This window comes from Quercus lobata, chromosome 4 (genome assembly GCF_001633185.2).
Source record: "Quercus lobata isolate SW786 chromosome 4, ValleyOak3.0 Primary Assembly, whole genome shotgun sequence".
Taxonomy (NCBI): domain Eukaryota; kingdom Viridiplantae; phylum Streptophyta; class Magnoliopsida; order Fagales; family Fagaceae; genus Quercus; species Quercus lobata.
The window spans coordinates 69,110,118-69,136,019 of NC_044907.1; the positions used below are offsets into that span (position 1 = coordinate 69,110,118).

The following is a 25,902-nucleotide window of genomic DNA, read 5'->3' on the forward strand; positions in this document are numbered from 1 at the left end:
AATCTACACGTGAACAATTCTTTTTCTTAAAATAAAACAGATCTACATCTTTCCTAGATGTAAATCTGATTTTTCTCAATACAAAAATAGATCCACGTCTTTCCTAGATATAGATCTGAATTTTTCTCAATAATAAAACAGATCTACATCTTTATTAGGTGTAGATCTGGATTTTTCTTGAAATAAAACAGATCAATATCTATTTTAGATGTAGATCTAACTTTTTCTCAATAACAAAAGCAGATCTGCATCTTTCCCAGATGTAGATCTAATTTTTTTCTCAATACAAAAACAGATCTGCATCTTTCTTAGATGTAGATCTTACTTTTTCTCAAATAAAAACAGATCTGCATCTTTATGAGATGCAGATTTGAATTCTTCTCAATTAAATACTGATTTGTATCTTTCTTAGATACAGATCTGATTTTTTAATACATGCAGATTTTTGAAATAAAGAAAGAGATTAAACTTGATTGTGTTTGTGTTTGTTTTCTTTAATTCATGTTGCATAAATTTAGATTATGAGTGAAACTTTCTTCTTAAAAAAAAAAAAAAAATCTTTTCCATTCTTTTAAAACATATAAAAACAGATCAGATTTTTCTGTCATTAAAGATAATCTTTTTTATCATCACAAAACATATCTAAATTTTTATTTCCAAAAACCACCTTTTTTAAATACTACAAAACAGATCTGGTATTTTGACAAATCAAAATCAATTTTTCTACCAATGAAAACAAATCTGAATTTTTTTAAAACAAAAGAAGAGACTTCATTCATAAATAAATTTGTGTGATCTAATTTTAGTGTCACATGTTCAACATATCATTCATGACATGCATAAAATGGTCCATTGGTCACAAGAGTCTAGAAGACTAGACTTTATCTGGGCGGAATGGGTGCCTAACACCTTCCCATTTCGCAACCTAGCCTCCAGATTTAGGTCTTTGGTTAAGTAGATCTAGCATTGTCTTTGTTTGTTTTGGGTAGAATGTAACTAGGACAAAAGGCCATGTATTTTGGTAGATTGTAACTAGGACCCCAAAGTTATGTAATTTTAAAGTTTTTCAAGATATGTAATATTTATTCAATCAATGAAGAGAACAATTCAGTCATGTATTTATTTTTTCTTATTTTTTTTGTATAAAAAAATAAGTGGCGACTCCACACCACTTACCCAAAAAGAGAGGTGCTCTAAAAGGTACCCGAATCTCTTTTTTGAGGGACGCTTTTTTTGTTGAGGTCTCTCACACTATCAACAATCTCCCAAAATCCTGAAACAAAATCCATAGTAATTTTCTTCCACTTCCATTGGAGAATATGAAGTGGTTGCAACAAACCTGAGGGTCATTGGTGCAACACCTTAACTTGCTGACAAGTCAAACATTGCTCTGCAAATTGGGTAATCTCTCTTTTCATATTATTCCACCAAAAGTTTTCACGAAGATCAAGGTACATCTTTGGACTACCCATATGTATTGTATATGGGGAATAGTGAGCCTCCTCTATAATCTCCTTTTTAATTAATGGATCATTTGGCACACAAAGTCTACTCCCAAATCTCAAAGCACCATCCTTAAAAATAGAAAATTCAAATTTCTTTCCACCACGCACCTCATCCATGATTCCTTTAAACGTAAGTTATTGGCCTTTGACAATTTAATTCTTTCTACCAAAGTTGGTTGAACACTCAAACTAGCCAGGTAGGCTTTAGAAATAGTCCATAACAACCTTAATCTCCATCCTTTCAAGATCAAGAATAATTTCCTTTTGAATGGTTAGCAAAGCAGCTGAAAAACTTGAATGCTTTCTACTAAGAGCATCAGCCACAATATTAGCCTTACTAGGATGATAGTTAATAGAGCAATCATAATCCTTAACCAATTCCAACCATCTCTGTTTCCTCATATTTAACTCCTTCTGGGTAAAGAAATACTTTAAACTTTTATGGTCAGTGAAAATCTCGCATCTTTCCCCATACAAATAACTAGTCGCTAACCTGTGCGATGCATGGGAAAGTTCTTAAAAGGTTAACTTGCACAGTGGAGTCGTACCATGGTTGCCAGAGTTTGTTCCTAAGGTTGGACTCAAAATTGTCAAAAATGCCTACTTTGCCACTACCTGGGGAACAACTCTTGAGCAATGAGAGGGACATCAGAAGTACTATAGGTAATAAATGTGTCTCTAAAGTGGTCCAACATGCACTCAACCAATAAAGGGTGTTCTTATAACTACTGACCTTAGAAAGTCACTATCTCTCTTTTGTGAGTACTTTAGTACCATATCAAATGCATATCTTACTTCCTTCCCAAGGCAGTCACGCCTTTGGCATAGGCCAATGATAGGATTTTGTAGCCAACGTTTCCTCTTCCTTTACTCACAGCCACTCCACGTGTAGGGTCCAGATCCAACCACATATACATTCTCCCATGCCTTGGTTGGTGTAATGCAAATGTATTCAAAACAATTTACCAAATACCACCATATGTGAAAACAAATGCTTTTTCTTATATTCAAATCTTGAATTTGAATATAGAAAATAAAAAGTGGATGCACCACTTTTTGAAACCAAACAGGATGTTTAGTGACTGGCAATGGAGGTTAGGGACAAAGAACAGACTAGAGAGAGCGAGAGTGAGGCTTTTTTTTTTTTTTTTCATTTTGTTTGTTTTCTTCATAAAGATTGAATTGAATTATACTGGGTTGTTATAGCGTGTGACAATGTAATACTATTAGGCACTAATACTATGGTCTTTGAAAAAAATTAAAATCAAATGGCCTGTTTTTGGCTTCTATTAAGAGTGCCAAGAAAATGAGATTTTTTCTTTGTGGCTTATATAGTTTGTGTGTGTGTGAGAGAGAGAGAGATCATTTCCGGTGATGATTGGAAAAATGAAAAAGTACCAAGAGGAAATAAGATTGAAGATATGTTTTGTATACATGTGGATTTTTTTTTAGTTTAGGACACATGGCATTAGAATAATTTTTTATTTGTATCGCTAGTTACATCAGTATTTTCTATTCTTGACTTAATAACAAAGACACAACCCTTAAATGTTATAGACTAAATTGACACATTAGGGACCAAATTGACACACAATACAAAAGTTAGGAACCAAATTCTTAATTTCCACAGAGAGAGAGAGAGAGAGAGAGAGAGGAAAATTAAGAATTTGAGTTCACGAGAAACTAACACATAAAAAGAGAGAGAGAGGAAAATTAAGAATTTCAGTTCACGAGAAACTAACACATAAAAACACCTTGCATTCAAGGGAAATTTGCCATATAGCATAATTTCAGAAAATTATTTCGTTAGCAAGCACGTTTTTGAAGCTATTTATGAAATAGCATCTCAAGTCTTTGAGACTCAAGTTTGGTGACAAACTCGAGTCTTTAAGACTCAAGTTCTAGGGCTGAGGTGGAGCAATTTATCCACGTGAAACTCGAGTTTTTTAGACTTGAGTTCTATAGAAGTAGATTTGAAGAAGAAGAAAAGGAAGCCAGACCCAGAAGGAAGAAGAAGAACAGAGGAAGAAGAAAAAGAACAGATTCAAAAGGAAGAAGAAGAAGAACAGAGGAAGAATGGAAGGAAGAAGAAAAATAGGAAGAAGAAGAAGAACATATGCAGAGATCTGGAGAATGGTGGAACTCGAGTTACACGTGAATTTTTTTCCATGTTAGATTGCCACCACTTGCAACTCAAATCTTAGAAACTCGAGTTTTAGACCCTCAAGATACTAGTTTGCTAAATAGTTTTGCAGACTTGACAACTAATTAAAATGTTATAAAAAAGATGATGCTAAATGCAAAAAAAAATTCCTTGCATTCATAAATTGTATGGGTTTAAATGATTATATTGGAAGTGTCTATATACATATGTACAATGGTCACATAGTGTCAACGGTCAAGTTTGCATATAATGAAATTGTAAATATCAGTAATCCATGTGAACCCCCATTTTTTAATTGGTATGTGTCTCTATGAATTTTTTTTAATGAATAATTACATTTTTTGTAATACTACTTACACAAGTTAAAACTTAAAAAGTCTTAGTATGAGGAATTGTTAGTATTAACTTGAAAATTTACATATATACTATAAACTCTGCATCAGCTTCCAATTCCAGAAATATTATTTTTGCTTCTTTTTCCCTGCAAGAATTGGTTTGATTTGCAAGTGCCTTCTGTATGCCTCATTGAAAAGGAAACGAGTCTGGAATGCAGATATGATTGGGAGCCACGCCAAAATAGCTATTGGTGCTAAAAGAACGACACCCATTCCATAGTCAAAAGCTTTAGCAAGTACACGGATAAAGTACCACAATCCAGTATTCTCTATCTTGGGCCTCGCAGCTTGTGCAATCTGAAAAGAAAAAGAATGAAGTATCAGTTGACAAATGACCAATCAAGAACAAATGTGCCAAGAAAGAAGTTTCCTTTAACCAAACTTACCAATATCAAACCCCATCCAGTCGGAAAAAATGCTAGACAACACACAATTAAATCCATCAAAGATAGATCACAGATGTTGGAAAGAGTAAATATTATGGACAGAACACCCAAGAAGAGGAATGCTTTGAATAGTCTAAACCACAGGTGATGATCAGCACTGAACAGTTGTCTTCCCAGGTTGACTGCCTGCATTGTATATTCCCAATTATGTCACAGACCGAGAAAATCATGCACGCTGTTATAGCAACTAGTATATAAGCAAACAAGTAAACCTAAAAGGTTGTTGTATCACAAAATTTTTATAGCCAACCAGATGTTGCCAGAAAGAATTGTTTTACAAGAAAGTAGTGCACTCTTTAAGGAATGTTCTATTCCTTCTCAAATATGGTCCTTATTGTAATAGATAACATGTGTCCTGGGTTAATATGCAAGGAATTTTATCATTAAAGGATGCAGTCAGAATAAAGACTATAAGTTGGGTTTAGACAGTGTCTGCAGATAAGTTTTGAAACTAGGTCTGCAGAATGATGTTGTCATCATACATTCACACTGTAAATAGGTGGTTCTTCGGATATTAAAGAACAGTTACCAGAATCAGGTTCTATAAAAATATATATGTTATTTGGTAAACATATAATTTCAATTGCATCTGAAGACAAAAGAGCATGCATGTTTGTTTGTGACTTTGTGTCAGGCAAATCACAAAAAAGGTTATCTAAGACATGCACTAATCTCAAATGCCACCAATATCTCATAGGTCAGAAATTATTTCAAGTAAATAATCTAATTATAAATTTTTAAAACTATTAAATTTTCATATTTTCTTCATGAAGTAATTTCTGCTAATCAAATAATCTCAATAGGTTCAACCAAAATAGTTACTGAGACTACGAGATGTATTTCGTGTACACAACATATTATGCAAAAGATTAAGTAAAGCATATAGACTAATTCCCTGGTTAGAGGCCAAGGCAAGAATTTACCTTGAATAGTAGGAAAACTGCAATAATCACAACCCATGAAAGCACATAGACCAGAAAATTTTTGCTCTGTTGGGATATGTCAAGGTGATAGACCAGACCATACTGATATATGAAAAACCGAAAAGAGAGAAGTATTTCTATCAACCTAGAACCCAGCCCTGATCGACGAAGATGAGCTTGTTCATCATCCCACCAAGATTGCCAACTTTTATCTTGTTGAACTCCTATACCACCCTGCTGCCTGATCCACTTATTCCAATCTTTCCAGTCATCAACTATCTTGTCCCAACTGAACCCTGAGGGATTAAAAAGAATTGGTGCAAACAACCAAGTAATTGACATGAACCAAATAGAATAAGTGATTAACACATAAGCCATGCTGCTCTCGTAAGACCTCCTAAACAAATCATAGACAATCAACAAGAGTAATATTTCAAATCCTTTGACAAAGTGGCTTCTTGAATACAATCTGTAGTTTTCAGTGAAGCTAGTATGAAATACCACGACCTTACGCCCAGTGGGTCTGTACTTAGCACCCCCATGCAGAATTGTTCGACCATAATGGTGAGTTTTTGTTCCAAGGGAGAAAGTAAAGAAAACAGAAGCCAGCTGCAATTGCATAAGGATAAAATCTTTAATGGCTGTAAGAAACCCTTTCTCAAGTCCAATCTCCATCACCATTGGTAAGCCTGTTAGGAGCCCAAGCTGAATAAATGATTGGGAGGCAAGAGCTGTTTCTAAGGATTGTATGTTCCGCACTTTAGCCTCAATAAGTAGTGCTTTCTCCAACCCACTAAGAACAAGGTACAGCTGTCCGTAGAGGAACACATAAATTCCAATTACTGATATCTGTGGATTTGTAAAGCAAATTTCAAGTCAACCACAAAATGACATCAACAGTGAACAGAAAAGCAGCATATAAGAATGTTGTATCAACTCCTCAAAAGGCACACTCACATTTTCACATATAATGAAGGAAAAAAAAAACATGGACTTCAATAGAACACACAACTTGAACATTACAAGACATCATTTCCCCTTAACACAATGCATCTGCATATGTAGAAAACCAAAGCACTGACGAACATCAAGGATGTTGGCAACTCAATATTAATACAAGTATTCTCTGATTATATAATTAGTATCTTTTCAAATTTTCACTCCAGCTATCATATTCCTAGCCAAATATATTTTCCTTGTAAAGTCAGATATGTTAGTAGATACATAATTTTAGGGAGTGAAGTTCTGCATGATAAGAAATTTAATAAGTAATCTTCTCAGGGGGGGAAAAGGAAAAAGTAATCAGTTAACTAATGCTAATAGAAATAAAGGGATGCTTTTGCAGTTTGAAATGGTTTACCAGGCTACTGAAGTAAAACCCAACAGTTGTGAAATAACAAGATAGCATCCGGAAGAAATCAAACTGCCGTCCAAGGCGGTGTACATCACGACTTATAGTTTGTTCACTGTTTCCATCAGCTACCTTGGCTTCAAACTTTGAGATCTGATTTAGGCCTACATCACGACCTTTCCCAACTTGCATGTACTCATGATATGTAATACATCCCCGCCGTAAAGTAGAATTAAATCCTACACGAGTTCAGATGCATGTAACTGTGAATCAATTTTTACCATATGTTGGGAATGTAATATTACAGTAATTCTTACCTGCAAAAACATCTTCACTTAAGTTAATTGTTTTGGATGCTTTACTTATACCACCTCTTGTGATGTGAAATATCCTATCAAATACATCTGGATGTCCATAGTGGAATCGTACCCTGATATTAGAACAAAATTATAAGAATGAGAACTAAGCAGGGGCACATAGGTAAGCGCAGTTGAGTTAAAAAATACAACCAAAGGATCTAAGAATACTTAAAAAGACTATATTATGGTTGCAAATATATAACCAGTAAATTTTTATGCTGTTTTGAGATTACCAAGTCAACCAAACTTGTTTGAGGTTACAAAGATAACTAAAAATTAAACCACTGAGACAATGCTTACTTGACCATACCAAGCAAATAATCAACCCAACATAGAGACATCCACATGTACACATGCATGCCTTGTCTTCTAAGAATGAGCTCACAGAAATGATGTATCCCTTACCTGAGAGGACTAGCAAGAATCCGTTGACCGATGGTGACAAAGCTGGTCTCTTGATATGACATGAACCATGCTAGAGAAGAAACACTGCAGTGGAATAGAAAAAAGAAGACAGCCTATAAGTTCTGATATTTCTAATATAAATTCTCAGAGATCATTATATTTCATATACAATTTAAAATAACATAAATGCTAGTTGGCGATAGTTTCACTATAAGCTGATGATTATAGATTTCCTTCTTCCACAAATGTCAGAATAGCAACAAAACTTGAGCAAGATGTGTCATGCACTTTGAAGCTTATCCATTAGCAGTTTTAAAATATCATTGGGTTGAAAAACACCTCAATAAAACAAAAATTCAGATATTCTTTCCAGTGCATTTAGTAACTCACTCAAACAGATTATTCAAAGGTTTTACAGGTGAACAGAATAAGTCATAATTTTTCAGGCCTAGAAATTACAAATCAATTCATTTAGAAGCCTACTGACAGAGACTTGGTGTTCATATACATGCTAGTGTCAGCATCTTTAAGTCCTGCATTAGAAGTGATCAGATAGAAAGGTGTTTCTGAATTCCTAGTGCTTACATCAGCTAGTTAGAAAAAAAAAGTTTGCTTATGTATGAAGAAATTCTCAGCAGAAAGAGAAAGAAAAGTGAAAAAATAATAATGAAAAAAAAAAAAGCTTAGAGGAGAAACGGAAGAGAAAAAGTAGTAGAACAAAGGATTTACTATCTGATATACAGCCACTTATCCCTAAAGCTTAAGTTATTATGAAATGGTGAATTTAATCATTTAACCAATATTCTAAGTTCTAACACTCCCTCCCCTGTGGGTCCATATTCCCACTTATCCCCCAACATGGGTGATTTTTAATCTTTTTTAATGGGAGGTACAGTGGAGATAGGGTTTGAACTCAAAACCACTCGCTTTGATACCATGATAAACTAAAATTTGTCCCAAAATTTTAAGATATTAGGAAATGATGAATTTAATATTTTGACCATTATTCTAATTTCCAACACTATTCTCTCAATAAATTATTTTCATGGAACACATTATATTGTAGGAGTAAAAAATACTCAAGTAAAGTGATAAAACCTCCTCCTGAAATGATATATGCTCAAGGCCATAGATTTTATATCTCAGTCATTGTATTGATATATTTTATAAATCTAAACACCCATGGAGTCCATAAAATGGTCATGATGCTTATACCATAGCAAGAATTAAGTTCCCATATTGAACTACACTACCGAACTTATCATGAGCTTAGTGAGTGTTCTTGAATTTGTTGTTTAATGTGAAAAAATATTAAATTCATTCAACAGCCTATTTGGGGTTTACATATCAGTTCAACCACTGCAACTCATGAAGTTGTACACTTCTTGGAGTTACTTATCCAACTCAATTGACCATCACTCATATTCCCATTGAATGGTATTGACCACTTAGGTATGTGACATAGTAAGTGAAACATAAAACACAAGAAAAAAAATCTAACCTTCCTGTGAATATGTGTTCCCTCAGACCAAGTATTGTAGGAGACCTCCTCCCTTGGTGACGATGAAACTCTTGCAGAATATTTCTAATTTTCAGTGCTTCTTCCAAATAATTATCCTGAAAAACCAGACAGCATAAGAACAAATATGGAAATTGTTAATATTTAGTCACTTGAGAAGGAGCCTACTTGGTTCATATCGATTGCTTGGAGAGCTTCACCACGAGTGAAGATTATGGCATGGTTTTGATTTTCAGGCTTCCCTTCTCCAATATCTGGTGGGCCTGGAAGCTTTATGCGATATATAACCTATAAGAGATAACAGCATACTCAACAACTAAATGTTTATTTATATATATAATTAGATTTTATAATTCACTCTAAGAAGAGACAGTGTGAGGATGCAATCATGCATTTAAAGTACAAAGCCTAATATTACCTGTTCATAACCATTGGCAGCTTTAACCAACAATGAAGAATAAACCTTTCGAGGTTTTCCTGAAACAATCTCTTCTTTCTCCTCAACATAAGCAACACGGAGAGATGGATACCTTCAAGCAATAAATGCATATTCTGAGTTATATGACTTCTAATTTTATATATAACATATACAGATTGAATACTTCTGCAATCATTTCTTTTTTGGGTAAAGGAGTACTTCTTCATCAAGTCAATTATGTCATCTGCATGGGGATCTCCAGAAGCTTTTTGTGATCCAAATGATTGACAAGTAATAACGTATGTGAATTTCATGTCTGCTACTGCATCTAGTTGAGCTGAGAATGTATGGTTTCCTTTTGCAGCAGTATCATAACCATCAAGAATATCTGGACGAGAATAATCAGTAAGTGGCAAAAGATTGTAGTCAAACCATTGTTCAAAAATAATCTCAAGCATAGCTAGTAAGGCATCAGAATGGCCTATCACTCTATTAAAGATATAATGCATTGATGATCTCATTTCAAAAAAAGACACCTGAATATTATGAGCCATATTTACAATCACAAACCTTCCTCTGAAGCCATGTCAATAAATGCTTGTAATTTTAAGGCTTCTCTATAGTACATCATTCCTCTAACTGCAATAACCACAAGATAAAATGGAGAATATAATGAGTACAATTACATAATCTTATGTTTAGTATAACTATCCAACGTTACAAAGATTTCTAGCCTTTTCCATTCACCTGTTCTACTTAATGTTTGTCCTCGGAATGAAGCCCAATTTCGCACTTCCTCCCTAAGCTCCTCCTTTGTCTCTTCCTCCCCAAGCTGCTCCTTTGACTCTTCCTCCCTAAGCTCCTCCTTTGATTCATCATCCTTTGATTCAACATCCAGCTCTTCACAACCCATGCGTTCCAAAAAGTTTTTCCACTCATCTAAGAAAAAGGATAAGAAATAGCTGTGAGCTAAGAGTTGAATCAGAATAGATATGACTAAAATATATTAACAAATTCCAATCTTATAGTAACCTGGAAATATCTTTTTCATATAAAAGATTATGGAAACCCCTTGCTTGCTTGAATAAAGCTCCTTTTTTGAAAAATTAATATCTTCCATGTAGTGTGGAGTTATGACACTGTACCAATAAGAACAACTATAAAGATTAGAGTAGATGTTTATATAACTGCCACAAAAAGTGGGGAATAGAATGATAAGATATCAATTTCAATTACATACAAAAGATTGCACCTGTGGAATGAATGCTAAAGATAAGTTGAATTTGTCAGATTCAAGAAATTGCTTTATGGTATATTAAAATCTCATCACTTATGAGTTATGACATACTAGAATTCTTATACTACTTTCACAGATACGCCATGTGAAAAATGAACATGTGTTACTCTATAAATGCATAAACACTGGCTAGTTAGTGATGTGCCTGTGAGGGAAGACATTCAACAATTTGGACTCTAACAGTGTGAATACTTTAACAAGGATTTTGCTTTCTTCCTAAAAGAGTATGATATTTATCTGATCAATTTTCACAATGCCTGCACCTAAATAAAGTTTTTATTTAAACACACAATTATTAAGCTATTATTTCCAGCAATCATTGATTTGTAGCAGATTGGACAAGTTACATAATATGAGTTCTGAAACTGTGACATACCATATCATCGTGTTCCAAAATACTTGCTTTTTGGGCCTTTTCAATTTGAGCATCTTGTAGGAATTAAACAATTTTCAGTTTCCTAAGGGGTGTGGAAACTAATAAGGACTCTTAACAGAAATGGAAAAGAGATGTAACTTCTGTTTCTTTGTAAAATGCATTCGTGCAAATAAAGGGATTGATTACATGGTTCTACAGATACTATAATACATGTCCTTCAACTCTTATTTTGGTAAATCTATTTTAGTGACTGATTAAATTTTAAATTGAGTCCTTTACAACCCAATTTGTTAAAGTGGCCTTATAATTTGGATGTTTGGTTTTTCTCAATGAAATAAATTATAACATAATCTTACCACCAACAACTCATAAGAGCTCTCATGTTATTTTAATAAATCAGCTCTCTTCTCTAATAACCTTGAAAAAAAAAGGGCATAATGCTTTCTTCTACCTACAAGTGCTCTTTGAAATCCTATGAGGTGCAAGTACTGACAATCACTCCTCATCTTGATCCTATATGGAATGTTATTCTTCGCTGATTCCAAAATCTAGTGTTTGCCTACTTAACCTTCATAATTTTTTATTCTTATATTTTAGTACTTTTAATCTTTCATATTGCACCATAACAGGGAAATTGTACAGATCATATGGAAAGGAAAACAAATTATGAACTTTAGACCCAAGCATCAAGAACAGGAAAAGCTAAAACTAAAACAAAATATTTTAGTTTTATTTCTTTTGAAGCATAAGTCGGAGATATGGACCACATGGTGCCCATAAAAGTAGGATAATTAGCATTAGTTTCAATACTATTGACAATTATATTTTCATTTATTCAGCAATTAAAAAAAAAAAAAACTTTTTCAAAGAGAACTAATTACATTGTTGTATATAGAAATGAAGTGGCCTAGAAAGTAAATACATGAAGTAAACACATGTTGAATGTACCAAGAACAAAAATGGGAGATAACAAATTTGACCTGAATGAAAGCATATTCCGCACTTTAGGAGCACTGGGCATATCCATAAAGAGAGAAGTAGCAAAGAATGAAATACGCCTCCTTGCCTCTAAGTTTGAAGGTATGTCCATTGCAGTGTCTTTGATGGTAAGCAACAAATGAAAACGCTTGATCTGCCATTGAAAACTTTAATTAGTATTTATCTAATTCTTACAACTGCAGGCCGCATATTATATAATGCTAATCCATGTATTGAGGAAGTGGACAGGCAAAGCTGTGCATGTTAAAGATAACAAGCCATGAACACTGATGTGAACAGGGGATATGGATAGACATGACTGATGCAAACATCAAGCAGCAGTGGTGTATGCCAATGTGATGTATTGGATACATATCACATACAACCAAACCGGTACAGTGCCTATTATAAAGAAACCGTGCTTCCAAGATTACAAACCAAATAAATGATTGAAGCCTAGGTATGATGAACAAGCCCAAGCAACTAAAAAGAAGAATTAAAGGAAAACATTATTGAAAGAAGTAATGAACATCACAATCACCTGTTCATCCAATGGATTGCTATTTGGCAAGGGGAAATGGATAGATTTCTTGTCAGCAAATGATGCAAATAATTGTGGTGCAATATCATTGAAATCACCCTCTATCTTCTGGGATGAGTAGAGAAAGTCAAATATTCTGCCCACATTTAAAATGAAAAATAGTGAACTTGAGCATTAGAATTAATCTATCTTGATGATAATAATAATAATAAACTCAAAGATGGTACTAAAATCTAAGCACACCAAACCTGGAATCATTAATCACATCATTGGTTACAAGCTCAAAAATATCTTGGAGAGCTTTCACAACTTTATCATGATGGCTTTCATTTCCCTCGATCTTAAAACATTTGATACTAAAAGTCAATATGATATCAAGTATTGACTAAAAAATTCATTATAAACATTATTATAGTAGCTTTGCGGTGGATGCAACAATTACCAGAAGTTCAGCTAATTCAATACATTTTGTTAATACAGTTGGTAGTTCTTTCATCTTGAAGTCCTGAAGAAGACTTGATCTTCCAATGCTTTCTTCGATTGCATTTACTATGGCAGATATTATCCTGGAAAGCGATGCAGAATATAGCATTACATCCACAAGGAAAAAGGTTAGAAGTGAGGAGCTAGCAAAATGGCATACACAACTCTCACTACATTTGCCTACCAAGGACCCACAGGGGTGGGAGGGGGGACAAATGAAGTAAAAATTTGCCATAAAATACTAGCTAAATCTATAAAAAATTTCTATCCACAAAAATTTTTATATGGAACAGTATGTTTAACCAAAAATGTTGTCATCTCTACCTTTTTTCCAGATTGCCCACAACAAGAATTTGAAGTATGTACTTCAATGACTCATAGCACTCCGTTACAGCAGAATACATGTACTTATCTTTCTTAATCCTTCGGAAAAGAGCCCCATCCTTTCCCTTAAAATCTTTTGCAATGCTCAAGGCTGTTGAAAACTAGTATAAATAGGAAGACATGTTTACAAGTGAAAAACAACACAGAGCAAAATCAGAGACAGTAAAATATAAGCAATATACCTTATAAGCAAGGAGGAAAACAGGCCAACGAACAATGCCAGAAAATATTTCTGCTGACATAGGAATTCTCATCAAATCCAACTCCCTGCTCATAGAAACATACCTGTTTCAGGTATTTTCTCATGCATCACACAACAATGCAAAAAAAAAAATTGAAACAAATAAATCACCTGTTGCTTATCAAATCCTCTGATCGAAAATGACTAATAATTTGGTTCCATAGTAGAGCAAACCTGGAATCGTCAATTTTTCCATTTTCCAATACCTGAGACAATCAATTTAATCATCAGACAAGTAAAGAAAGAGATACTTAAAGTAATTCTATAATATTGCATTGTGAAAACCTCATACCCTCCGAAATCGTTTTTGAAAGAAACCATTTCTTTTCTTCTGATCATTCCTGGATGGGGGTGGGATAAGGCATACATTGAATGCATGAGGCAAGGAGTGAAATCTGCTTCTCAGCATTCCCAATGTCCGAATCTGTAAGAAACAAGAAGAGTGAGACCATGATCACATTACTTTGATAAGAAATGTACTTCTTACCTCACCAAGGTGATGCAAAATTCCATAAACTCCACCAAAGATTGTACAGAAAACAGAATACCATATCTGTGTGTCCATGAAATACACCTAGAATAAACAAAATAGAGAATAAATGAATGTCCAAGTATCAGAAATATCATGCAAGATAAAAGTATGCTTCTCCCAGAGCTTTCAATATCATTCTAAGAAGGGTTCAGTTTCATTGATTGACTTTTGTACTTATATAATTGACAGCAATCTTGTTTCCATCTCAGACTTCTAAATGCGGACCATCAAAAGGACTGTCATAGATATTGTAATCAAACTCACAACTATTATGGGAGCCCATACAGCAACAATTGCACCAGCATTGCTTTTGACTGCAACAGGGGAACAAATTTTTATCAGACATGTTGACATCAATGGTATTCAAATTTACTCTTTTGGCACATAACATAGAAAGAAATAACAACTACCTTTTGGGAAGAGCTCATGCCATTCATAATTTTTCACACCAATTTTCATAATTTGTTTTGTTGGTGCCATGAGTGGTCTTATCTGCATTTTTATATTGGTAATAAGAAACAACTAATCATTAGAGAACTCGCATCTGAGCATTTCTAAATATGGTTGAAATGAGAAAGATAGCATATACTGTTTGAGGCAATAAATCTGACTAATGAAAGATAACATTGCACTTTTAAAGCTTCAGTCACAATAATATAAAAATTAAAAAGAAGAAAATATTTAGGGAAGATTCAATTTCTCCTCAGTTAAATACTCTTTCTTTTTTTTTTGGTTTTTTAATTTTTGGGAGCATTGGAGCCCCATTCTAATTTCCCCATTAGTATGTGCGTAATATGCATTATTGGTCTACTTCCTGACAGCTTAAATTCTTGGAACTGATTGTTTCTAACATTCTGAATAGCTTAGACTTTAAAGATTGATACTTCTATCATAGCAAGGTTGCAAGTGAGGCCTTTCGTTCAAGCTTAGTGATCCTCATTAGCACCAACCTTTTTTTTCTGGGAGAGAGAGAGAGAGAGTTACTTTGTGTCCTATGCTTAATAGCTTAGAGTTTTGGAATTGATGATCCTCAGCATAAACCTAAGACCTTTCCCTACAGCATTCATAATGGAGCCAATGAGAAATGGGTGCTACCACGTTTGAAAATAGTAAACACATCAAGTCTTTCACATGAATGCTGAACCAAGTACCAGTTTATGTGGATAGGTTTTGCATATTCTCGAATTACACAACCATGCAGAGACATTAGATTTACACTCATGAATAAATATAAACCACTGGAGAAGGTGGATCAAGTTTAATTTATCTCATGAGACTTATTACAAATCACAATATTTTATTGTCATCTCATAATATAGACAGTCACATTACTACTCACCTCAAAAAAGTAGCTGAACAAAAATTTGCTTAACAATACTAGTATCCAAAAAATTGTATACCTATATAGCAAGAGAAAGGATATATTAGGAAAATATTTACATAAGTACAGTACCAACAAAATGTAGAATGGCTATATAGTATATACTTCACAACTGAAACTTGGCTTTCTTGCATCCCACGTCCAACATATATTCCAGGCTACATGATAAAAAGCAAAATTTTCAAAAAACAAAAACAAAAAAAATCGCTAAGTCAACAAAACCAAGCTCAATAAAATTGAAAACATAAGATAACTCATATGCATCATACAACTATGAAGTTGGAGGGGGGGGGGGGTATAGGGATGGGGGTTAGAGAAACTCAAGTATGATAATGATTTATCTTTACCGCATTTAAGAAGAAAACTCCAAATGAATGCCATTTTTGAATTACTAAATTTTCTCGTATGATACATGTATCAAATAGTCAAAAAAATTTCAGTTAATTTCTATTGTACCACTTTTTCCACATCAAACAATATCCACAAAATTCTCTAGAGAAAAGAAGGTTGAAAGAGGAATGTGTGACTAGAAGTACACATAGCTAGTCCCACCATCCTGTCATAGTGAACGATGAAGAAAGTATGATAAAGAATCAAAGATACATTAATTAAAACTCAAGTTCTGAGATGGATATAATCTCAATGATATTAAAAGGGCAAATTAGATCTTCCTAGTGATAACAGTAATTGTATGGTATCATGATCTTATAAGTCGCATCTTATCACTACATGTATGAAACCCCAGATTCAACAGCAAAAGATTGACTTGAATATTGCAAGAAAGTCACTAAGATATATCGTGAACTGACCTGAGTCCACCATCTTAAAACTGTCCATATCCGGTAGTTTGAGACCTCAATATACTTGCTAACAGCAGGAACAAAAAACAACACCATGTCAACTGCATTTGTTGTCAAGTAAATTGCAACGGCAACCATATAGGAAGAAAAGCACCATTCTCCAAGCCAGCTCCCATATTGTGTGGAATAACAAGTGTATTTTTTTCTAGATTTAGCATAGCACAGAGGAAGAATGAGAGTCCAAATCACTGCAACAGCCATCTTCATCACATGTTTCCTCTTCTGAGAGCATAGCATTGTGCCTCTAGCTTTCCATGTACAGGTAATGTCAAGAATTGCTGCAAGCACATATATCTTTTAGCCATCACTCTAGGCTAGTAGCTCTTATTCCCTATCTGGCCAGGTGATAGATGCTTTTCTGAACTCGGACTTACATAAAAATAAAACCAAAATATTTCAACCAAAACCTCCGACTTTTTAACGTGATGTTGTTACCATACCAGAGAAAGACCTCATCTGGAATATTGACTTAAAAGTGAGAAATGTATAATATGTCTCTTGACTTTCTTCCATATAAAGAAATCTGTTCAAGAGTTTTAAAAATTGGCTAGTGCATAAAGCTTGAAAGACCACCTTTTAGATGAAATTTGAAGGGTGCATATGGTTTGAAAAAGAAAAAAACACTTACAGATATTTTCTTTACTTCTTTCTATACTTCTTAACATTAAGTATAACGTATTTAAATTAAGAAAAAGGACCATAGTAGAGAATGACCTACTTGAAAGATTTACTCAAGTAACAGATGATATTTTAGATAGCCTACCAGGATTAATTAGGTAAAAAAAAAATCTTAGGTGGTAACAATATCTAAAATGGAAAGATGACTAGAAGATATGGCACTAAAGAGAGCCCACTATCTTCAAAATTTATACACTTTTCAGAGAAACCAAAAAAGAACACGTTCATGAAATAGGTTAGTTTTAATGAGAAAATATCTTTTTTGTTTGAAGGATAATAGTACAACCATTACACATGCTAAACTATCCTGCCAAAACAAACAATGTTACATTGCTGTAAATACTGGATGTTGTCTTCTGATACCAGAACTCAAAGTAGGAAGAACAGCCAAGGACCTTTAGGGAAATTGGGAAAAGCAGACAACCATTCAGTGAATTTCACAAGGTACATTGAAGTCTAAGAAAAAGTGGGTTTGATATATAAAGCAACACCAAATATAGCTGCTTCTGACAGCAAACCCATTAAAACGTAACAGGCACCTTTAAAAAAGCTTTTGTGATGGTTTATGCACATAAACCAAACATATGGTGACTCAATGCCAATCTTTTGATAAATATTACGATTGGGTTAAGAGGAAATTTGGAAAAAGAGGTAAAATTTTGTAGAACCTAGTAAAATTTTATTTTTTTCACCTTAGCTGTTTTAATAATCCCACAGTAAGATGCTGGTATCATACCTTGAATGAGGTTAAGTATGGCAGAGGTAATGAAGATGCTCAGAATGTCCTCAAATATTACTGTGTCAAACATCTGAAGTGGAGATGCCACATCATGGTATGCCATAATTATCATTGCCTAGGAAGAACAGAAATTATCAATCTATATGGCAAAACCATCACAAGAAGCATGCAATCCAAAAGGCATGCATTATAGGTTCTAGACACACCTGAAGGGATAGAATGAAAAAACTCCACATTCTATCAAAACTCCTAAAAATCTGCCAAAATGAACGGATCTCTACAAAATTTGTCTTCCCTAACCATTTTTTTTCTTGAACTTCCTCCATAGTTACCTGTGGGAAAAGAATATGTGAGAGACTTTAAGAATAGGGTATCAACTAAAGCAGAAGAGTCATGCAATTGGAAGAAAAAATCCATAAATAATATTCTTTTTCCCACGCCCATTGGAAAAAAAAGGGCAGAACTAGAAGTATTGGTCTTGTATTTGCAAAAGACAAGAACAGCCTCAGCTGAGGAAGAGTAGGTGAAAGCAATCTTACTTTTCCATACTAGTCACATAGGATAAACTCCATTGAAACTCATGCATCCGATAACTTGAAGCAAGATAGTTCTATAATTTTTATCAAAGATACAAACATTTTATAAAATTTTGGTTCCAAATGTGTTTCTATTATGAATATGCTATAATATTTATAATGTTGATGCCACAATCTATTTCCACATACCAAGGATCACTCATAATATATTAGATCCTAGTATTAGCTGAGAATTAATTCCGGAATCAAGTATCATTTCATGTGATAGAAAAATGGCCAGTTTTTTAAATTTCAGGTTTCCATCTCTTAAGCAAGCCAGAAACAGTGAATTTTGCTATCAAAATTCTTGAACCCAGAGACTTCTCTGAGATTCTCACTGTGCAGAGCAAACAGCCATTCATGTCATAATATCCGGGTAGGACATAAGAAAGTACTAGAAACTAGAAAGTAAATTATTATATCATGTGAAACGAAACAAAAACTTATATATTTATTTTTACATAGATAATTAATATTTTATTAAATGAAGAAAGAATTATACAACCACTTATATATCTATGTCTATACTAGTAAAAACATGCTTTATTGTCTCTTTAACGAGTTATATATATATTTCATTTAGCAATAAGGAAAATATTATACTATTTATTGCAATAAATAGTAGTATTAATAAACATAATTTACCCCTAGTTCTTCATCTTCATTCACTTCTCTATTCATCCTTTCTTCTACAGTATTATGTGATACCGGAGTTTTCTTAGCTTTAGGTTTGCTTGAAGGTTGTACACAAAAGAAATTGTGGTCCAGACGCATGGGCCAACCAATTTGAAAACAATCAGGAGACCTGCAGAAATTGTAGATATAACTACCTTCTTCTAATTTCTTGAACCCAACTTGGCAAACAAACACAGAATTATTCTAACCAGAAATACTCATTCAGATCATCGTAGTTCCTCCATGTAGAATGGTCAGCTGTCCCATTTTTGCTTTTCTTTGCTTCCTTCAGTTTTGGACAAGAAAATTAGTTACATAAAATAAGAATAAAAGAAAAAGACAAGAAAATCAGTTCTAGGTCAGGAACAAATACAGTAATAGTGTACAATCAAGAAGTACCTCACTTATAACCCTGTATATTGGGGTAACTACATTGTTAAGGAAGGATTCTGGCTGTCCTCCATATGCTGGCATAACCCTCTCCCAAGTTGTTAAGTTCAGATCACCACTTAACATACCATGCAACTCATATGCCATCTTAATCAAATAAAGAAATAAAATGAATAATAAGACATGAAACATTAATATGTAAATTAATTTTCACATGCATTACCTTAAATGTATAACTTAAGAGTGCAAAGGAAAGCATCAAGTTTAATAAAGACACTAGTTGCTCAATTAGTGAATGGCTCAAGAGGTATATCTTTTCGTATACTTTAATTGACCATTAGACTAAATACTAGTTCTATGTACTAAACTATAGTCATGCTCAAAAGTCAATTATCATGTATGTTAAAACGAAATTTCAAATAGTTTGATGAAACAATGGCAGAAGAATTAAAAGAATTCAGATTTTCTTGCCACATATTGTATGTGGAATTGAAAGTCACTATATAATGAAAGGCTTCCATAATTCCTTCAAACAGATTCAGAAGTTAATTCAAAAGAATTATAATCCAGAAAGACAGTACAGACCAGACAATGATTATTTGGAAATTAATAAAGCAAATGTGTCCTTAGTGCAGTTTGCTCATAGCCAAGCATTTATTTAAGACATCATTGTTGGGTTACATGTGTGAGTGAAGTCCCATATTGAATAATAAATGGAGCTTAACGCATGGGTTTTTTAACTTATGAGTTGGAGGTAGAGTGGTATCAACAGATTTGATACCATGATAAATTACTAATTCTCCCCAAAACTTGAGCAATTAGAAAATGATGAATTTAATTATATAACCAAAATTCTAATCCTAATAATAAGAAACTTAGAGATGTCTTAATGTACCTTTGTCGTTCTGCATTGTTGTAACAAACTTTTGTTTAAGTTCAACGTAATAGAACTGGTGTATTCTTAATATAAATGCTGTGAAGTTGTAGGTGAGATGATAATACAATGGAGTCTTTCAGAAACCATGGTCTAACATATTCCAACAGTTTCCAGGAGTACTCAAACAAACAGGTTTGTCTGGATTTTTTGGTTAGTGTAGTTTGCTTTCAAACCCAAGAATAAGTTTTCTAATCAACTAAGAAGCATGGATATTTCAAACTAGCAGCTGTTTCTGTATTGGAGATGTATCCAATTATTTTAACTCTCCCTCTCACTCACTTTCTCTCTATGAAAAGCCTCTATTTTTGTTTCATTATTTAGACATATTTTACACCCTTTAGAATTTGTTGTTGATCTTTAAACTATAACATAGCATAATATGTATTTAAAAATACTTATATAATGATTAATTAAAGTATCCCTGCAGTATCATATCCTAAATTTTAAAGAATTGACATATCACCATGTGCAGAACATATCGTATATGTATCCCATTTATGTATTTGTGCTTCCTAGCTAGTCAAGTTAACAATACTATGTACTATTGAAACGTAAACATGTAGAGATGTACTTCAAGTTCAACCTACAATAAAAAGACCAAGCTAAGATTATTTACACTGAGAACAGCAATAAAGTTTCAGCTCACATGGTGAAAAATATAACAGAGGCACTCTGGCATGAAACGCAAGTTTGCAGCCTCCCCCCATATAAGAATGTAAAGCCCTATATATAAGAGTTTATATTGATGTGCTTCCTGTTTCACAAAAGGCAACCTGCACAGACAAATAATATATTGTAGTAAAAAATAAACTGAAGGACTAAAATAAATTATAAAAAAAGAAAGTTGTGAAAAATAAAGAGAGAAATGGGAAAACAGACTAGGAGCATATAACAAAAAGGATATTAAAAAAATAACATGCGTAACAAGCAATAAGAAACAAATTAATTGCAATATTTTTCCAAAAATAATAACTATGAGTAAGAAAGATAGGAAATTACATTATTTTGTTATCATAAGAACAATGGACTAAGATTTATATTCTCTTTGATGCAAAGAAAGGAGCAAACTAGATCACATATCTTACTTTATGTTGCTTTCTCTCCCCAAAAATTTGCACCAATTTATGTAATTTTTAACGAACTTTGCCATCAATTCATCCACAGCACCATCTACTAACTGTCAAAATAAGATTATCAAACATTACAAGGTAAGAAAGTAATATCAAAATTTACAAACTAATAGAAAAGACACCTTTGAGTTAGATGTCTTCAGATTTTTTTGCCGAATGTGCTTGTTAGCAAGGAGTAGAATCAGATGCTCCCTCTGGTTAGCTACATTATCTTCCTGATCAAAACACAGTAATGATATTAGGGAAAATCTTCAGTGTCTGAAAGCGGCAGCTTAGAAAATTGAGGACTATTCCATCAAGTTCCAAGTTGTCAATTTCATATGTCTTGTGAAACCATGTGATACAGTATAGAAGAATAAGAAAGGAAGTAAAACCAAAAATCAAGAATAAATAACCTGAAATCCAAACCAATACTGAAGAAAATCAAACAAATCTCTGACTCTCCCCCGTTTCTGAAAATCTTGGACTGAAGGTAAACCACGAATATTGCGGATGGCTGCAATTGCAGCCACAATCTGTATCATTTCATTAGTGTATTAGCATACTTATTCAACTCTACTACAACTTAGGCAAGAAGCACCATGTCCTGATATGATCACTCAGCAGATTAAATGGATAAAAAAAATTTTAGATTATCCATCCGGCATCAGACCTCAGGTAGTTGCATAATCGGTTGCTGGATGCTTCCATTATCAAGTGGCAGAATGTTGTACTCAAAATTTGTGTGGATGCTCTCTCTATCAGCAAGGGCCTATTGTGAGGTAACAAAAAAATCAAACTAAGAAAAAAAAATTATATCTCCTCTGGAACTGTTAATGTTTTGTTTAGTCCAAAAATACTAGAAACAAAATAAAAGAAAAATGAATACACAAAAGAGAGGGGGTGGGGGGTGGAGCACCTGAGGATCAGCTGCATTTGTAACTGCCTCCAACACTTCGAACAAAACAGAAGCAATATAACGTGCATGAATCCACCTCTCTTTGTCACTAATTGAAATAAAGTCCTCAGATTAATTAGGCTTAGGGAACACAACCTGGAACACTTTAAATTTACCTGAACAGAAGCACACATAATCTAAAAAAAGAGTCTTGATTACCTGATTTCTAAATCAAGTACTCCACCAGGTTTGATCAGATCTTTGTATGCATGATATACACGTTTGAGTTCACGTATATCACTCGTTTCTTTCCTTTTCCTAATTGTGATTCTTTCATCCTATGATTTCAACAAAGACGAGAGACATGAAAATTTAGAACGGAAAATGCTGAAATGAAACAAAGAAATAAAAGGGAATAGACACAGTTGGAAAATATGATACTCCAGAAAATAATTATGCTTGGTGATGCTCTTAATGTTCCAAGAGCTCACAAAAGGGAAACTGCATTGCTTCACAACTAAGAAGGTTCTGCTTAAATTGGTTTCCAGATAAGGAGCATAATACAATGACATGTAATCCAATATAAGTAGTTGGAATGACATTAGTGGTGAAAAAGTGATTTGGAGCATCATCTCAACCATCAATCTTAATTTGTACTACATAATCACCTTCTGAAAGTTTAAGAGAGGTTTAAGTTATCAGCTTTAATTTTGACCATGGGTCAAACTTTAAGTAACTAAAAGAAACTAATTTAGTGGAAGATTTTTTTTTTTTTTTTTTTTAATTTTATTTAGTAATTTAGTGGAAGGTTTTGAAAGAATGAGAGTAGTAAATGGGGAAGCTAGAAACATTCCCCGATGGATTAAGTTTCTTTGTTACTTCTGAGGCTTGAACAAATACGTATTAAATTAAATGCAATGCTAAACTATTATAGATATGTTACAGGTTCATCTTACTCTTGCTCCACTCTTTTATTCTAGCGTGAACAAAGTGAGTGAGAGGTAAGGAAGGGAAGCATAAAATTATGTTAAAGACAGGGCTAATGCTTAAGGTAAGCAGCAGAGATCATAACCATTAACATTAAAAATCAAAATCAAACTTTCATTGGCTAGCTGTAAGTATTTATATTATCTGGTGAATACAAGACAAGACTAAACAAAAATAAAGCTAGTTGACCACATATTAATGCAAGCAAGATGTAAGAAAAGGAAATCTATGAAACCACCTAAGAAGGAACTTCCCAGATTTATAGGACAAGCTAGCTTCAATGGGGGTGACTACCTGCTCAAGTCGTTGAAGTAGTGACGTTTTAAATTGTCGAACACGCCGTCCGCTCGAATTGCGGTCCGTGTAATGTGCTATCATAAAGGCATGGAAGCGGCCTGCCAAGGAAAATTGTCTAAGCAATGCAAAATACACTATGCCATAGTTCTAAGTAAAACTTCAAACTTTTTCAGGATTAAGTTCTACCCCTGCTTCTAGAAAAATTATTCAATACACCCAGAGCAATGTTCTCTCCTCTCACATGAATGATGGGACTTACTATAAATTGAATTAAAAAAAAAAAAAAAAAAAACTCCACTATTATGTGAGAGGAGAGATCATTGTTCCCGAGGTGCTAAATAATTACTCATCTTACTAAGTGTCAATTCAAAGAAAAGAAAGAAGCTACTGGGAGGCTCTCTTAATCTAGATCAAATTAATTCCAACTTCTTACAAGAAACTCTTTTTTTTAAGTACTTTAAATTCATGTGAAATAACGCCACACATATTATTTGTCTCTTTTGCTTGTTGAGGAAAAAGAAGAAGAAAGCAAAAATAAGAAATGCTACTTAAAAAATCATTAAGCTTTGAAATTCAAGTAAACAGAAGATCCCTCCTCCAATTGTTCCTGATCCAATCATTTGGCCTTGCTACTAGTTTAATAAAATACGATTTATGGAAATGGGTTTGTCCAAAATAGTGATTAATTTCATCCAATTCAACCTCAATTAGAACAAGAATGGTATAGCCTTTTTTTTTCTTTTCTTTTTTTTCTTTTTATTTATTTTATTTTACAATTGTAATTTATTAAAAAAAAAAAAAACACTCTCCAATTGTTCAATACTTGTGAACCAACATAACATGCATTAATTAGCTTAAAACATTCTATTCCTTCATTCACATTCAAAGCCAATAATATCCAACAAAGAACTAGTAATTAACACAATAAAATCAATAAATAGATCAAACCCAATTGCCCAAAAATTCACACAATTCTTGAACTTACAAAGATAAGCAATACGAGGCTCCTCTCTTTCAATCAAATTAGCAACACGAAGAAACCTTTGGATTCCGGATTCCAAAGTGGGAGGCAACCTTTCACTCTCAAATGGCTCAGGGACATAATGATTATCAATATCATGTTCAGAACCAAAAATAATTGGCCTTGTAACAGTTGTTGGTGCTGTGTACTCTGTGACTGTGTCAAAGTCACCTTCATAATCATAGCCCGGGTCTGCAACCACAATCTCTGACGACATTGGGTTGTTTGGAATATTGAGAAAGAGTAAGAGTAAGAGTAGGAAAGAGACATGGGTGCAGTTTATATATTACTACTATTATGAATGTATGTGTGTAAGATTTCTTTGTGAATAAACGTTTGCTTAATGGGTTTGCTTTGGCTTTGAGTCTGCTTTTCTTTTTCTTAAAGCTTTATGTTGTGATTGGAAAGAAGATTGTGATCTTTAGCTTTTGCTTTTGAAGCTTTTTCTTCTTTGGTCTGAGAGAAGGAAGGAAGGAAGAGAAAAAGTAAGGAGTTCGGTGTGGTTGGCCTTTGGGATTTGGAGTTGGGACTTTGTAATTTGTATTGTAAAGCTTTTGAAAGTGGACGTGTGCGAGTCCGAGTGATTGTGAGAGAGACAGAGAGTGTGTGTGAGACGCAGAGAGAGAAACTGAACTGGCTGTCGTTAGATACGTGAACTTTATGACGTTTGTTTGATTGATTTGAATACCATGTTCGTCACATGAATATTCATGCCCACTTTTTTTCTCTCTCAGTTGAAAATATTTTTCATGTGTTTGTGTCAAAATAAACCCAACCTAAGATTAGGACACCAGGACATGGTATTTTTCCTACTTTTTTTTCAAATCAGTAATATAGTAATTTGTTGGTTCTAGTTAGCTCCATTAATAATTGTTGAATAAAAGACCAAAAACCGAATTAACGTCTTAGTCTAATGATAAAGAAAGTAAGGTCACTTATGGACTAGAATGAAAATAACGATATTCTCATTACAACAAACCATATCAGTAATTATGAAAAATGTTGTACCTCTTATTTCTTTTTCTTTTTTTTCTTTTT

General features: G+C 33.5%; 1 protein-coding gene across 4 annotated transcripts; it reads right to left on the minus strand.

Moving 5' to 3' along the window:
- Window positions 1–3,891: 3,891 nt before the first annotated feature.
- Window positions 3,892–25,324, minus strand: LOC115986583 (putative callose synthase 8). Of its 4 annotated transcripts, XM_031109729.1 has the most exons (41): window positions 24,829–25,324; window positions 23,841–23,941; window positions 22,779–22,897; window positions 22,581–22,668; window positions 22,335–22,433; window positions 22,078–22,197; window positions 21,805–21,897; window positions 21,638–21,729; window positions 21,199–21,325; window positions 19,625–19,762; window positions 19,435–19,511; window positions 19,196–19,355; window positions 18,182–18,307; window positions 17,973–18,090; window positions 16,508–16,836; window positions 15,804–15,856; window positions 15,657–15,717; window positions 14,728–14,809; window positions 14,582–14,631; window positions 14,273–14,359; window positions 14,078–14,209; window positions 13,897–13,991; window positions 13,727–13,811; window positions 13,485–13,645; window positions 13,120–13,243; window positions 12,926–13,017; window positions 12,678–12,813; window positions 12,139–12,290; window positions 10,518–10,624; window positions 10,233–10,424; window positions 10,056–10,124; window positions 9,705–9,873; window positions 9,486–9,597; window positions 9,236–9,355; window positions 9,050–9,165; window positions 7,549–7,632; window positions 7,102–7,214; window positions 6,794–7,023; window positions 5,434–6,282; window positions 4,451–4,636; window positions 3,892–4,361 (listed from the first exon to the last, which is right to left on the minus strand). In XM_031109729.1, exons 1-41 carry the CDS (start codon window positions 25,079–25,081, stop codon window positions 4,131–4,133), a joined length of 5,928 nt encoding a protein of 1,975 aa, XP_030965589.1. In that variant the 5' UTR covers window positions 25,082–25,324; the 3' UTR covers window positions 3,892–4,130. The 4 variants fall into 4 exon arrangements, with proteins under 4 accessions (XP_030965589.1, XP_030965590.1, XP_030965592.1 ...); XM_031109730.1 differs by lacking the exons at window positions 23,841–23,941; window positions 24,829–25,324 and having other exon boundaries at window positions 22,581–22,660; window positions 22,779–22,854; XM_031109732.1 differs by lacking the exons at window positions 22,078–22,197; window positions 22,335–22,433; window positions 22,581–22,668; ... (1 more) ...; window positions 23,841–23,941; window positions 24,829–25,324 and having other exon boundaries at window positions 21,638–21,722; window positions 21,805–21,879.
- Between the last annotated feature and the right edge of the window lie 578 nt (window positions 25,325–25,902).

Excerpts from the sequence above, each read along its gene's own strand:
- LOC115986583 (XM_031109729.1), bottom strand. The coding sequence starts at position 25,081 with ATGTCGTCAGAGATTGTGGTTGCAGACCCGGGCTATGATTATGAAGGT. Across the intron at positions 21,730-21,804 it reads TGAAGACATCTAACTCAAAG|TTAGTAGATGGTGCTGTGGA; the intron begins GTGTCTTTTCTA and ends TTATTTTGACAG. Across the intron at positions 14,210-14,272 it reads TTTTGCATCACCTTGGTGAG|ATTCGGACATTGGGAATGCT; the intron begins GTAAGAAGTACA and ends TGTTTCTTACAG.